At 33.0% G+C, this 17,016-nt stretch overlaps 2 protein-coding genes across 3 annotated transcripts in view; one reads left to right on the forward strand and one right to left on the reverse strand.

Annotated features, from left to right (window-relative positions):
* LOC143254446 (dehydrogenase/reductase SDR family member 7-like) overlaps positions 1–2,369 on the reverse strand; it is a 15,447-nt gene extending 13,078 nt beyond the window's left edge. Inside the window, exon 1 of the mRNA XM_076509633.1 lies at positions 2,356–2,369. Coding sequence (XP_076365748.1) covers positions 2,356–2,369 — 14 coding nt within the window. The remainder of the gene's footprint in view (positions 1–2,355) is intronic.
* LOC143252272 (dehydrogenase/reductase SDR family member 7-like) overlaps positions 1–17,016 on the forward strand; it is a 52,162-nt gene that overhangs the window by 26,327 nt on the left and 8,819 nt on the right. For both annotated transcript variants that reach the window (XR_013028921.1, XM_076504156.1), the window contains exons 2-4: positions 11,633–11,782; positions 13,326–13,432; positions 15,532–15,724. Coding sequence is in view for 1 of the 2 variants with exons in the window: in XM_076504156.1 (XP_076360271.1) it covers positions 11,633–11,782; positions 13,326–13,432; positions 15,532–15,724 (450 nt within the window). In the remaining variant the exon portion in view is untranslated. The remainder of the gene's footprint in view (positions 1–11,632; positions 11,783–13,325; positions 13,433–15,531; positions 15,725–17,016) is intronic.

The following is a 17,016-nucleotide window of genomic DNA, read 5'->3' on the forward strand; positions in this document are numbered from 1 at the left end:
GCTAGTCATCTCTAATTTAGCAGAGTAAGACTAGAGGGAAGGCAGCTATTTCTCACAACCCACTGCTAACCCTTAGGCTATTATTTTACCAACGAACTAGGGGATTGATCGTTACATTATAACGACTCAATGGCTGAAAGGTCGAAAATATTTGGTTAACGTGGGTTTGCACCCGTGACTCTCAGATTGCGAGTTGAGTGTCGTAACCGTCTATCCATGCCGGGCCTTATATTATTTGCAAACGAGATTGATACACACAATTTCCTTTTTTTAACACAAATTTTCGGTAAAAACGAAAGGAAATGTCCCCAGCCATTTCATTTGATCGAGGTTTACAATGTTACATACAGTTTAGAAAACACATGGCTATGTTGTATATTCTGATATTTTTTCCAAAGTTACAAATTATACACTTTCCAATTTGTCGAAAATGATATTTTTATAATTTGAGAGTCGGGATATAATTTTGAGAGAATGGGAAGGTGTAGCTTCACACCTTTTCAAAGATCACAGATGTCAGAAAAGCCGAATCTGTTTCATGATATTAATATTTCTTTTCCTGACAGGGCGATATCTTATGGTGAACAGATTTCTAGCAGAGTAAATGGGTAGGGACTGCAAAACAGCAAACTGAACTGCAGATATGAGTTTGTGTTTCTCTGACCCCCATCTGGGTTGTCAACAACAAAAAGTCTGCATACAAAATACATCAACAAACAATTAAAAATAAATGTCATCAAGACAAACAGAACACAACAAAACAAAGACATGTTGGATATGCAGAACTGGTAAGAGATAAAAAATGTGAAAAACTTTTACTGGTTTTATCCCTCATCAGTTCAGTCGGAAATACCCTTGTAAGGTTAACAAAAAAGAAATTCTAAAGTAAATAAACAAAACCTACTAGTGAGAAATTAAAATAAAACAAACTATAAGTTTTATAAACAACCTTACAGAAACTTGAAAGTGATCTAATAAGTTTGAAAATCTGAATCTAAATTGGGAAAACTATATAGAACCTGCAATATGGATAGTTCTTTTATATTTTAATAACAACTAGTAATATTCCCAATAGGTTTGACTATACCAATTTACATACACATAAATTGTTGTTATGTTGTACAAAGTTATTCAAGGAATATCATGTTTTAATTTACAAATATTTTGACGCATACAATGTTGAATTGTTTTGTTTTATAATTTTATTAACATGTTACTGAATAACAAGAAGTTAACATTCATTTCAACACATCTCAGTTAAAATGCTAAAAGTTTTTTGGTTTTTTTTCAATTCATACTTTTGTGTGGTATTTATGAATTTACAACTGTTAGGTTGTTTTGAATTTCGCGCAAAGCTACACCAGGAGTATCTTCGTTAGCCGTTCCTTGTTTAGCAGTATAAAACTAGAATAAAGACAGCTAGTCATCATCACCCATCGCTAACTCTTTGGATACTCTTTTACCAACGAAGAGTGGTTTTGACTTTCACATTTAACTGCCATTGTTTACCAATATGGATGATGTGTGCATCTTGCCATATTTAGTACAACATCATAGGAAAAGAGGATACTATGTCTGGTGATTTCAAATACCTCAGCTCACTCACAAATCTCACACATGAATTGGAAAAACGACACCATTGTGTATTACTTCATCGCAGTGGAAAGACCAAAGTCACTTCTTCAAATCTAACTCGTCAATTTTATCAAGTATTTTAAGCAAGAGATTTGCCAATTGTGTAAGAAATATAGGCTAGATTTTTAGTTGTTTGATTACTCACTTGGCAATGTTCTATGAATATAATTGAAAGTAGCTTGTGTGTATTCAGGTGTTAGTTGTTGGTTATTTTAAATACCTAAGCTCAATCAGAAGTCTTACACATGAATAAATACAGAATGTATTCTATTCGGAAGAATACTAGCTTCTTTCTAGTATGAGCATTATTGGTTTCTTAACATATTAATTGGTTAAACGTTGGTTTCGTATTTGTATGAATTTCTTGTGTTTGTGTGGATACTGACTTCTTTCCAATACGAATGCTGATTCCATTAGTTGTTTTTTATGCTTTATTTTAAAGATAATTTCAGTAAAGTCTTTATATTTGTATGTTTTTAGAAATCAAGAAGTGTCAATCTATTTCATGTGATTTGAGACACTTTACAATGTATTCAATCATAAGTTTTACATCTTTATTTAATCAACAACATATTACAGTGAATTACAATAACTTAACCAGTCATTTCGACTTATATGTCTGTCATGGATTGATTTTTCAAAGATGAATTGTTTGTTTCTTAATTAATTACCATCTCTTTCATAGTCCAGAAGAAAAAGTATTGATATAAAAACACTCACAAACGGCCACGCATCGCCAGTTGGCACTCGACTCGCAATTCCAGCGTCGTGGGTTCAAATCCCCATCACACCAAACACGCTTGCCCCTTCAGCCTTAAGGACGCTATAATGTGACGGTCAATCTCATTACTGGTTGATAGAAGAGTAGCCCAAGAGTTGGCGGTGGATGGTGCTGACTAGCTGCCTTTCCTTTAGTCTTACACTACAAAATCAGGGACGGCTAATGCAGATAGCCCTAGTATAACTTTGCTCGAAATTTAAACCAAATCTATTCTTAATTTTATTAAAGTAAATTGATTTTGAGAAAACTGGTTTTCTTTCAATAATCACTTTTCTTCTAAAAGTTTAAAAAAATTGTTTTCGGTTTTTAACGTTTTGCGTTTACCTGGAAATATTTTTCTAATTGAAATATTTTTAGCAATCAAGTACTAAAGTTTGGTTTGAATTTCGCGCAAAGCTGCACAAGTGCTATATGCGATAACCATCCCTAATTTAGCAGTGCACCACAAGAACGAAAGAAGCTAGTCATCAACACCTATCGTCATCTATTAGGATACTCTTTTAATAAACAATTATGGGATTAATCGTAACGTTAAAATATCCTCACCGCTGAAAGTACATGCATGTTAGGTGAGACGGGGATTTGAATCCGAGATCCGCAGATTGTGAAAATACATTACTCTGTGAAATTTTTGATTTATGGTGTTTTTCTGTGCAAGGGTTTTCAGAAAAGTAAACAGTTAGTGTCTCTTAAATAGGAGGTCCGACGGAAACAAAGCTGCAGATAAATTAGTTTTTTGTCCCTCTGGAATTCACCAACTAGAAGGGGTGTTTATACAAAATACAACAAAGAATCGTTTTTATTAACACACAAACTCAGTTCAAAACAGAGCTAAACAAAGAAAATTGTTTGTAATGAGTGTGTGCAACTAGTACGAGAGATAAAATACATACAGAAAATATTATATGTTATCTCTTACTTGTTCAGTATTAATTTATCTGTAAGCTGAAAGAATAGTTAAAAATGAAAATATAAGCTTTGTTGTAAAATTATAATATAAAGCAAATATTTAAAACCAAATAACCTGACAAAATGTTTACAATGTTCTCGAAAGCTTAAATTATACAGTTCTAAAATCTATATCTAATCTGGATAACTCTTAACAACATCTGCTTTAATCGGTTTGTCATCATTTTATAAAGGTACTCTTAACTGACTGACACCGTCTGAACTTTGAGGGATAACTGAATGTCGAACATTGTATAAAGTTGGAAATATGAAAAAAATTGTACTTCACTAATTAAAATATACGTCTCATCAAATACTGAGAAATAGAATATTGCAAACACACATTCACGCGAACCATTTTACAGATTTTTAAATTTGCAGCATACAAAAGCTCTAGTTAAAATATGGTGAACATTAAATTTCTGTAAAAAGTATATGCCAATATAAAGTTTGAATCATTTATTTTCAATATTAAGTACAATGTGAATGCGTAGATAGCGGTTATATAATAATTTACTTGCTTAACTTTCGTTTTCATAAACCTATTTTCCATATTGATTACTCCTTCCTTTAATAAATCCTTCAGTCAGACACAGTGTTCTATGATACATTCACGTACAAGCGTTATCTGTTTCAACGAACACAAGAAGTCCAAATGTGTATTCAAACTTGACGTCCTACCTGCATGTTTTCAAGAACGAAAGTCTATCAAAATGATCAGTTATCTCGAATGTTAAACACGCGTTTCGTGCCACGAATAGGCTGAAAGACACAGATCAAACCTGGAGACTGTATGTAGTTAGTAACAAACAAGTTCTATACAAAGAGGTAACAGCAGTAACTGCAATCTACATAGATCATTTAAATTTACTGCCTAACAAATCTAAACATGAAAATAAGTGTCACTTTCAGAACAGATCATCTGACATATAGAAACACTGATATTATACTTACTGAAACATTGTTTTGTATCCGTCAGTTATATTTTCGGAGTCTCTATCGAAATTATAACATAACATAATTAAATTGAACTTTGAAAGATTATTCGTTATGGGTTATAAACTATATAAAATCTTACGTACTTAGTTGAAATGAACATAATTTGTATGATATCTAATCCAATAAGATTATAAATTATGATGCTTTGTACCAGACGTTTTGCTGAGTATGTATGATATCATAGTGGGCTATGACGAAACACTGAATTTCATATCTTACGTTACCATAAATTTTGAAAATAATAATTTGGTTTGTAACTAAATATCTTTTCACGATTACGCTCATTTGTAGAATTGATACGTTTAAGTAGAAGATACAGAAATATATAATTTGTTTGGTTCAGGTTCTTTTCTTGACATCAGTTGTTATGCATCAGTAATATGATAAAATAGCGCATCTGTTTTCAATAAGTGACCACATAACGAGATCCCAGCAAACAGCAGTTTTCATGTTGGACAGTCTTAAAGTTTTGTTTATGGAACGTCAAGTGGGTGGTAATGCTGGCATTTAATATAATGGTAAAGCTAAAGAGAAAATTGTTCATTTATTATATTTAGTTGCAGTAAAATAAGCGTGCTTTTCAGGACAATTAAAATATGTAAAGTGAATTATTGGTTACAATAACTCGTTCTTTAAGTAATGGGTAATATGTACGTCATAATAATTGACAATGTCACATTCCATTGGTAAGAAGCAGCTTAGGAGTAAGCATTGGCCAATACCAGGAAACTATTCCCACCCCATGGTCTAGAATGTTCAAATTACGGATAGGTGGCAAGAGGAAGCAAATACAACTAATTATAGTGTTTGGTTTGTTATATACTGTTATGTAGAATCTATAAAAAATTATATGACCCGACTAGTGGATATGTTAAGTATCTGGTAAAATATTTTCTCCTTGAGGTATTATGATGAAATTATGTGAGAAATATGAGTGTAAACAGTGTTTAATATCTGTTAATATTTTTGTTATGTACTTATTACTAAGAAAAGTTCGAAAACGTTTTGTATATCTTTAAAAACGGTTAGAAATATTTTTGTTGACAATTATGTTTCTGTAACTTGACTGATGAACATACACTGTCATAGTGTGTTTGTTTGAATATGAGCACAAAGCTGCTCGATTGATTGGCGTCTTGGGTAATGCGTTAACTGTTGATTGATATGTATATTGGAAAATATTTAACACTAATAATTTAAATATTATTATTGGGTATATTTTGAGCTATGGCTAACCTATTGCTAATGGCTTGGGTCTCAAGATTGAAAACACACATCTTAAGAGGTGGTGAAGAGTTTTGGTGTGCATGTTTACCACGGGTATTGAAACCCAGTTTTTTAGAGTTGTAAGTCCTCTGACATATCGCTGTGACAGTTAATGAATAAAAGTACTCAATTTCAGTGAAAACAAAAAAAAAACATTTGAAACATGATTTTTTTTATAATTGTGTTATTATTGTCGTGTGTGAGTAGAATATATTCTTTTATATTTGATAATTTAATTTGCTTATATTATTTTAGTTAAAAGTTTAACATTTTTTTCACTATATCTCAGAGAAAAACTAATGTAATATTTAGCCTTTGATTTATTTCAGAATGAAACTATTATTTTCGGAGGAGAGAAAATACAAAAAACAAAATAAAAAGAAAATATTTTTATAGAACACGTTGTTTGCTATAAAGCACAAAGTACAAAATGGGTTAGTTATACTTTTCTTACCATGGGTATCGAAACCCGTTTTCTAGTGAAATAAGTCCGCGGACGTGCCACTGTGTCAGTGGAAAGCGATTAAACATGTTCATTCTTGGTATGTTATAATATGATGACCAATACTACATTCCATTGGTAAATAGAAGCCCAAAAGCTCGCGCTACACAGTGCAGACAAGCTATCTTCCTTCTGGTGTTGAATGTTTAAGTTACTGATAGGTGGCGTGGATAGCACCTGAATAGTTTTACATAAAATTTAACAAATAAACTAAATTTCAGGTCATTTTAACAAGAATTACAAAATAACACAGAAATACTTGTGTAATTTTTTTTTATGGCAGTGAAGGTCAGAATGAACGGATATATTCATAACAGGTTTCTCATCAAAAATACTCTTTTATAAAAATGATTTTGTTCTCAGTTATTGACAATACTACGTTAATTAATTTAAATTAATTGTACAACAAAGAGAAACATTTTATTGACATGATAATCTATCATATCATACAACATGTATTCCACAGTGATTTCAAACCAACAATGTTTATAATCTATCTTCTAGAATCGGAATTATTATGCAATTTAACTCCTCTGGAGATTTTCGGATTGCATGAGAAATAACAAAATATTACCCATTTCGACTTCCAATAGGAATGGTGGTGTTTTCAACACTTTGTGGTATGAGACTTACTCTTGTACTAGAGTCGCGAAGTGTGATAGTAAACGTTTGGAGACGGATTGAATGAAACAAAATTCAGTAAAAAATGTTCAACGTTTCGACAAAATCAGATATTTGATGATGACATAGTCTTGCAAGAACGTTGCACATCAGTGATAAAGTGTCGTTTATTACGTATTCAAGCCGTCATCAAACGTGATATATGTTCTCCAGATTTGTTACTTAACTTTACATTTACTTTGCTTTGACATAGTTTAGCTCTGATTCGTCTCACTGACAGCTCTAAACACCTTTTTATCTTTTAGTACTGCTTATCTTGGTTTTTGAGTTTATTTGTTGCAACTGGTAAAAACCAGTCATACACTAAACACTCATAACTATTTCATATTCTGTACACTGTAATAAATAATAATATTTTATTTTACTGTGAACATTACACGTAGTTGTAATAAACAAAATTTCGTCAATTTGCCTGTGTCTGTCTGACTGTGGATTTGTTTGTTTTGTTGTTTGTTTCAAACAGACCAGTATTTATTAATTCAACATAAAATGCCTGTAAAACAACGTAGCTTAAAAAGCTTGCATAAAAATCATAGATTGTTTGTTTGTTTTGAATTTTGCGCAAAGCTACTCGAGGACTATCTGCGCTACCGTTTTTTAATTTAGCAGTGTGAGACTAGAGGGAAGGCAGCTAGTCATAACCACCCACCGCCAACTCTTGGGATACTCTTTTACCAACGAATAGTGGGATTTACCGTAACATTAAAACAAAATACAAAGAAAATTAAATGTGTGAAACATTATGGAATATTACACGCATGAAGTCATACGAGACATATGGGGTAAAATAATGTTGATAAATAGCATTTACGTGAACTACATAAAATTAAAGCCCATTCAATAAACGTATCTGTCTTTACCTTGAGTAAAGGTACAGCGCAACCACTTTGATAACAAGGAAATGTTTTAGTAGAATGTTATTTAAAATTTTAAATTTTCTTTAATTATTTTTGGTGTAATGATAAAATAAAACGATAAACAAAAGTTAAAACAATAAGTTTGGTATACTTGAGATAAGATGCAGTTGTATCACGCAACGATTGGCTAGTGATGACCAAGTCTTGACCACCAAGATGTAACCGAATACTTTTGTCATCTAGCACCAATTCAATCGGTTTTTTACAGTTTGTGCTTGTTACCGAATCCTCCCCCAGCGTTATATCCTTTCGCATTTGTTGGTCAACTCTTTTACCAAGGAATAGCAGAATTGGCTGTCACATTATAACGTCCCCACGGCTGAAAGGGCGAGCATGTTTGGTGTGATAGGAATTCGAACCTGCGACTCTCATATTACCAGTCTAGCGCTCTAACCAAATTGCTATGTCGGGCACTATATCCAACCAACTTTACGACATGTTAACGAAATCGTTCTTCAGAAGTTCACCAAGTGATTCTTGCAAATAAATGAACAGTAAATTTTGATTATACGAACAAGATGTTTCATACACGGAATCAGACCTGCTAATAAAATATTTATAATGTGACGGTCAATCCCTCTATTCGTTGGTAAAAGAGTAACCCAGGAGTTGGCGGTGGGTGGTGATGACTAGCTGCCTTCCCTCTCATCATACACTGCTAAATTAGGGGCGGCTAGTGCAGATAGCCCTGGTGTAGCTTTGTGTGAAATTCAAAACAAACAGTTTAAATTACGATAACACACGTTGTGCTTTTGATAAACAATCTGACGTTTATTGTACTGTGTTTTAAAAGGAAGACATGCAAAGCTTTTTAAATCTTATATGTTTAAAAATAATAACTAAAACAAACATGTATAAGATGTTTTGAACCTACTTAAAAGAAAAAGTGCTTCTTGTTTTTTCTTTTTCGCTGCTGTGCAAGTTTTCGTATCTCAATTTCTGAAGCCTCCTAACAACAGGCTCAGGTAACAAAGCGCAGCAGAAACAGAAGAATCACTGATTCATGTGATTTGTCTTTTTGTAAGGCGATTTTTCAAGCAAAACATTTAAAAGAACCGTATATAATGACGAAAAGTACATGCTTAATTTACATTAGGAAACAGACTAACTGGGACCGTTTTAAACATTTTACTAGTTTTTATTGGGGTAAAAAGTATAGAGCTAAACCTCGACTACAAAATGTTTCTTGAGTGTTTTTTTTCACACATTCCTCTTAATTTGTCCATTGTAGATTTATGTAGTAAACGTCAAAAATGGCATTTGAAAAAAAGATAGTTCTGTTAGGAGACAAATTTGGGTAATATTTATCACAAATTTTAAACCAAATAATTAAGCTTGGTACTTCAAAACCGGTAAAATATCTAGTTGGGCCAATCACGTGGGTAGCAATTTCCTTGGTGGCAGTTTGATGGGCGGAATCCATAAAATATTACAGAAATTTATAACTGGATAGTAAATCATAACATTTGACTGTGTTTAAACACAGCAACAGGTATAACAAGTTCACCATACTTACGTGATATTATTTGAAGATAAAACGTTTCACAAGAAATATTTGTCAATACACCAATTACAGTGGAAGTGTTAGAAAGGAAAACCTTGGTGAAGGTAGTACGGTATCAAAGATTCTTTTGTTCTTTGACTGGTAATATTATATGTATTAACTGAATGTCATTAACAGTGTTCTCGTTTAATGATATAACTTATGTTACTGACAGTGTAAGAAATACTACGTGTGTAAATGTCAACAGATTAAATACATTTAGATCAATGTAATTAACCTAAAAGTAAAAGAAATTCTATTTACACAGTACATATCAATGTATGTAGAGTTTTATAATACTTAACCGGGGAGTGATTTTGGAAAAAAATGATCAGGTATGCAAAACCATAAATACTGGGACGGAATGAACAGGATATTCAAGAAGTTTATTTTATTTAGGCACCTTTCTCTTTGGAGCTGTAACAGTTAACTAACACCACCAGTGTTGTCACTCAAAATGATCATACAAGTGTGAACCTTTAACCTTTTCACAACAGCAGCAGTCAACCATGTGACTGGCGTCGTTTTGCGTCATTAGAACTAGTTATACCGAACTATACAGAGGAGAATTTTAAACACAGTAAACAACAGTATTCGTTGTCTGTCGGTAACATGGATGCTGAATGGATGTGGTTAATCTGTCTTTTTTATATTACTCTTTGTAGTCTTGTGGTTTAAGTGGTTTTATTTGCATGCAGATGGAGATCTAACACTCTTGTGGACTGAAAGATATGGGAGGTCACCAGGTAGTGTTATTCATGATGACGAAAAACCCACTTGAAGTAAAAATGTATTCTCAAGACGGTTGGTGAAGATTTAAAAAAGGTCGGAATGTTGTTCTATACTTTACTTCAATTAAATTTTTAATACCCATACCAGCCGTCTTGAAAATACGGGTAAGATTTTAATAACGATTTTAGATGAGGCAGTAATGTTGTTGTGATTGTAATGTTACTTTTAACTACACAAATAATTGTACAGAAGCTGAAGGTCCCCAGGTAAGAGTTTATCATTTTGAAACTGTGCTTAAATGACGATGTACTGAAGTCTTAAGAGTTGATTGATTACTTTTAGTGTATAATTGTTCTGAATTAGAAGGTCACAAGATAAGGTTCTAACGTTGACAAACTATGCCTAAATAATAAGTAACAGCGTAATAAAGTCACTGAAATTGAGTAGTTAATTTTACAATGTAACTGTGCACATGGTGAAAATAGGAACTATGGTAAGGAAGCCTGGTAAAATAGTATATTGGTTTATAGGTTCATTTATAAAGTGTTTTATACGTATCTACTTTGTTTTCTAATTCAAAACAATGATGCCAATAATAGTAAATATCACAGTGTTTTTCCGTAATGGAAGTTACCTTACAAAAGAATATAGTTTTACACAGTCAGAGACACTACACGAAAAATGGCCGACACGCAGATAGCCTTGTTGCTTTGGGCCATGAAACTCAAAACCCACTCACTATTTACCATAAATTATAAATAAAACATTTTCCGTTGAGAAAGATCTACTTATTATTTCTGTTCATAGTTAATAGGTTAGATAAAAAACACAAAATGGATCGTAGCTTAAAATCACTTCCAGCATATTTTTCACCATTACTTCTAAAGTGTTTTAGGACAACGCTAAAAAAAGTTGTCACAAAACCCACTTTGTTCTTGCAGTAAGTTTCTAACTTATAAAGTATTGCTAATATTCTAAGAAAGTGCTTTACTTATCATATAAATGCCGACATTTTACTGTTACCTAAAAAAAGGTCAATCGGGAAATTCTATTTCAACAACGATCATCCTCTATGTGTTTTCATCTTATCATGAGAAAACGTATTATACCAGCATGATATTGGATACGTTACCAGGCATCAGTTTTGTGGTTAATTAGAAGTTTTTTTGTCTACTTCTAAGATTTCAGCAGATAGGTCAATACACGTGTTTGTGAGATCAGCATTATCCTTTTCGTTAAGATAAAAATTTAGAGTACCTCAGTGTTATCTGTCTTGTGTGTTTCAATTTTTACCACTATGTTCAATACTATCGCAAACAAACGTTTTTCTACAATTGAAAACAAACTTGGTATCAATAACTTTCACAGTTTCTGTACACTCAGAAATGTGAAATATACTTAAAAAATTTCAAAATATATTCATAAAATTGCGTTAATGAATCGTTGCAAACAGTTTCTGAACGATACAGAGAGACACAAACCACTATACATATATGTTTTAATGTGGCCAGTTTTACCAAAGTTCTCTTGTCATCCACGTCAGCTGATTATTCCAAAAGGTAAACTTCAAAGTTAATGTTAATAAATGTTAAAGTGAAGATATATTGATGTATATGACATTTTATTAGCTGAGTTACGTGGTAAAGTTGCATGGATCACAGGGGCTTCTAGTGGAATTGGAGAAGCATTAGCTTACGAGCTGGCTAAATATGGAGTCAGACTAGCTTTGTCTGGAAGAAATGTAGACAAGTTGGAGGCCGTAAAGACAGAGTGTATAGGTAAGTATTGTTAAAATCAAAAAGAAATCACATTCTTAAAAATGAGACTGGTGTTAAATAACGTAAATAACATCTTTGTTTATCTATAGCAATCTCTTATCCATCAGATATTAAAGAAATTGACCAGTTGTGAATTTTCTGGTCAAGTGAAAACACACTATCTTTACATATACATACAAATAAACTAAAAGCCTAGAATATAACTGGAATGATGCATTAGTGTAACATTTACTGCAAATACTATGGATTATTATTTGTGAAGAAAAAGTCAAATAGCTGTAACTTTGAAAGAATATCTGGCAAAGCAATGGGAAGTAACCGCTTCCTTTTACTTAAAAGAGAGAGAAACAAATAGTAAAATTAAAACATAAATATGTAATACTTGAGCACGCTAACTCGCCATCATCAGATACGAAAGAAATAAAGAACAAAACTGTTTAATAAATAATTCATGGAAACAGCAAGTTACAGCACCAGAAGCAGTGTTATTGATGACTGACATTTATAGACTTAGAAACAGCATTGTCAGCTACTAACTGTTATAGTAAAAAAAAAAAAAGAACAGCACTGTTAGTTACTAGCAGTTATAGCACTAGAAACAACAGTGTCATTTTAGAAAGGTTAAAACACCATAAACTGCATTTCGAATTGTTGGAGATTGTAACACCAGAAACAGATTTTCCCATTCTGACAGTTAGAGAAGAGAACCAATATTGTTAGTCACTGAAAGGTCTTGTACTAAAACCAACATTTTGAGTTACTGATGGTTGTAGCGAAAGAAACAGCATCACTAATTAGTGACGGTTATGGTATCATAATCAAAACTTTTAATTACTGACAGTGATAGCACCAAAACCAACACTTTTAGCTATTAACAGTTATTGCACCAGAACCAATACTTTTAGTTACTAACAATTATAGAACCAGAACAAACACTTCTAGTTATTGAAATTATAACATCAGAAGCAACATTTTTAGTTATTGACAGTTACAGTACTATTTATCAATTCATATAGCGGAGGGTCTGGATACTTTTATGTCATATATTTTCTTATTTTAAAATTGTTTTGTTTCTGATATGATTGCTTATTTTGAACTAAGAAACTTTGATATTAAGACCAGAATATTTTGTAAGTATTGAGATTGAAAGGGCAAATTGTTACGTTACTATAAATTAAAAAATTAAAAATATCTGGCACTTATTTCTGCACATTCAATTTGTTTCCGATGAGGTATTTATTGAATATTTTCTTTTAAAGCTGTCTGACTGCCTTTCTTATAAGTTTATGGATTGTTTGTTTTTGTGTAGAGGGGGTTAATACTTTGTGGTTGACCACTCACAACGTTATATTTTGTTTTTAATCTGTAATTGCACTGTAAAAAAAGCTAAATTTTAGAATTTTGCTTCCAAAGATAGAACAGCTTCGGAGAACTATTTGACACGATAATCTAGCCCTGTGTAATAAGTACTTTTAAAACAAAGTCGTAGATAATTGATAAGCCCAGATCTTCATGCACCTAAATTATTTTTTTCAATTTTAAGTCCGAGGTTCGTTAAAAGATGATGACGTCCTTCTAGTGCCCTTTGATATTACGCACTTTTCCAAACACTCGGAATGCTTTCAGAAAGTTGTTGGACACTTCAAAAAGGTAGGAAGGTGCAATACATACATTAAATTTTCAAAGACTGAGATTTATGTAAGGTTGTTTTGTGTTTTACATATTCGAGCAATTTGTCTTTAAGCATTGTTGTAAATAAATTTTCAATTTTAAATGCCTTCCATGTCTTTGTATATATAAACTAAAACTAACTAAGGCTTAATTGCGTTTGACATAATTTTACATTTCTCACAAATTCATAAAATTTTATAAAGACATAAATGTGCTTATTGACATTGTAGTTTCCAACTACAACTACCTCTTATTATCAATATGTTCATCCAACCTTTTATGCCTCAACCACACTTGAAGATAGTACCTTCCAAAAGGAATCCACTCTGTGTAAAGGTAACACTGTTTAAAGTGCAAACGACACATACGCTGCCTAAACAATTACTTAAGACCCCTTGTCTTATTGTTTTCACCGCTAAACACAAAAAGTTGATTTATTTATATCATCAGTACCCTTAATAATTTTAAACACTTCGGTCAAATCTTTCCTTTCGCCAGAGCAAAAAAGGTTAGATATTTCAGTCTCCCTTCATAGTACACATCTATCATCCTAGTGACTCTTCTGTGAACCTTTCTCCAACAATTCAATGTTCTTCTTGAGGAAGGGAGCCCAAACAGTACACAGTAGTATAAACGAGGCCTCACAATTGATGTATACAGTTAATAATAATTTGTAAGTTTGTTTTGCGCTAGCCATTCCTAATTTAGCAGTGTAAGACTAGAGGGAAAGCATGTAGTCATCACCACCCACCCTCAACTTTTGGGTTACTCTCTTACCAACGAATAAGGGGATTTACCGTCACATTATAACGCCCCCACGACTGTAAGAGCGAGTATGCTTAATGTGACTGGGATTTGAACACGCGACTTTCAGATTTCGAGTCGAACGCCTGGTCATGCCGTAAGGTAAATCATTAGTGTGAAGTATCAACATTCTGTCCTGTAAAGTGTAAGTAAGAAACTGGACTTTACACATATATTCATCATATATTTTTCTTATAAAGCTTTCAGAAACAAGGAGCAGTTGGAGATGATTGAAGTAATAAGAAGCAAAACAATTCTTGGTTTTCTTTTTGTGTAAAATAACGAAGTTTTAAAACAATTAACAAGTGTATATATTTATTTAAAACTGACGAAACTGTCAGTGCCGTCTCCAAATAAATTCATTACAGCAACTCTAACTGTTTTACTCACTGTTTTTTTTATCTGCATTTGAAACTAGATTTTCTGAAATAATACTTTAAATTTTACTTCGAATCAAACAATAAAAAATCCTATACAACAAACTAAGACAGAAGAATCACATTCCTTCTACATTCACAAACGTATTGAAGAAGCCTAAATTAGTTAATATTTCCGTTTTTGTTCATCTGAACGATGTATCAATAACTGTAACACTGACACCCAATATTCCTTTTTTAATATTCAAATTTCCGCCACATAATATCTCGTGAAGGTAACCACTTCAACAACAAACAAAACGTATGCTCTTAAATAATTCAAAGTAGTCCGGTAAATAACAATTTTTCCGCTTACAGTTTATATTTACACAATTCGATCAATTCACAATTCATTTCAAGTTGAAACATACCCCTTCCCGGGAAGTCTTTGCAATGTTTTTAAAACTATAAAAGGGAAAAAGCTGAACTTTTGAAGTTTGAACTGTCTTCTGATGCAACTATCTTTGAAATTTAACAATTAGTAAGTGGTGAAATTCCTAAGAAATTTTAAAATTTTGCGTTGTTGTTTTTTCCTTGTAAAAAGCCGTACTTCACGTCACTGTTTAGAAGATTATAAGTGTTTAAGAAATATTCCGAAATGCAGTAAGGTCAGATGTTACTTTTTATTTTTTACAGAAGTAAACTTTCTGTTTTGTTTGTTTGTTTTTTTTCCGTTTATTACACTGATCTATCGTTTTTCGTGAATGTAACTTACTAAAATATTAACTTTCTGGGAAAATCTATGTGCGACTTACAGTCTTTGGTATCGGACATTAAATCAAACACGTTGATATTGTAAAGTGTATTCACATGTAAACAACAAATCTTTACATTTGTTTTCGTTCTTCTAAATTGTAGCTAGACATTTTGGTGAACAATGCCGGACGTTCTCAAAGGGCTCCATTTGATGGAATCTTCACAGAAGTAGACTATCAAATCTTTGGCACGAATGTCTTCTCTCACGTATCTTTAACAAGGGTTGTCCTACCTCATTTCCTGTCAAACGGAGGCGGCCATGTTATGGTGAACAGCAGTGTCGCTGGTAAATGTGGTGGGTGACTCGTACGTTTTCTTTCGAGTTATTGTCAAAACGTAAAATAAAATTTTAGAAATATGACATCTATCGAAATCGATGTAAGTGAACGAAGGTTTTTTTTTGCATGAGATGTGTATAGTTTTGTATAACGTCACAGACGTATTTTAGATAAATGACTTTTGTGCATTTATCGTGGTGTTAAACGTAGTTTGATTTGGTTTGTTCCGAATTTCGAGTAAAACTACACGAGGGCTATCTGCGCTAGCTGTCCCTAATTTTGCAGAGTAAGACTTCAGGAGAGGTAGCTAGTCATCACTACCCTCCGCCAACTCTCTTACCAACGAATAGCGGGATTGACCGATAGATTATAAAGCCCCACGGTTGTTTGATATGAAGAGGATTCGAACGCACAACCCTCCATATTTTACGTTCAATTCTGGCATTAATCTTCACAATCAATTCGTTTCATAGCAGCTAACCTTCAGATCAAATAAATCCATTCTGTTGATAATAATTCTAGATCAGCAGAAATCTGAAAACAATTGGCAGTAAAATTAGCGTCTTTATTGCAACGGAATTTTTAGAATAATATAAGAGAATTCTAATCGACGACACCAAAGTCTACAAACCCATTAGTCTCAGGCTTAGTTACGTTTGTTTTTGAATTTCGCGCAAAGATACACAAGGACAATCTGCCCTAGCCGTCCCTAATTTAGTAGTGTGAAATTAGAGAGAAGGCAGCAAATCATCACCTCCCATCGTCAACTCTTAGACTACGCTTTTACCAGAAAATAGTGGGACTGACCGGAACATAACAATGCCCCCACGGTTGAAAGGACGAACATTTTTGGTGTGATGGGGTTTTAAACCATCAAACTTCACCAGGTGATTTTTAAAAATTAGCATAGTTTATATCTTGTTCTTTACATTCAGTTCTACACTCATATTGTATCTTCTATTATACTTCATGAGATCCCCGCCCAGTGGCCCGACGGAGTCTCTTGACTTACAACGCTGGAAACCAGGTTTCGATAACCGTTGTGGGCAGAGGACAGATAATCTATTCCGTAGCTAGCTTGTGCTTAAATTCGAACAAACAAATTAATTTCGTGGTCGGACCTGTATAGCCAAGTGGTTGAGGCGTTCGACTCGTAATCTGATGTTAGCGGGTTGGAATCGACATCACACCAAACATGCTCGTCCTTTTAGCCGTGGGGGCATTATAATGTAACGGTCAATCCCACTGTTCGTTGGTCATGACTAGATGCCTTCCCTCTGGTCTTACACTTCTAAATTAGGGACGGCTA

Source organism: Tachypleus tridentatus, chromosome 6 (assembly GCF_004210375.1).
Source record: "Tachypleus tridentatus isolate NWPU-2018 chromosome 6, ASM421037v1, whole genome shotgun sequence".
Lineage (NCBI taxonomy): Eukaryota > Metazoa > Arthropoda > Merostomata > Xiphosura > Limulidae > Tachypleus > Tachypleus tridentatus.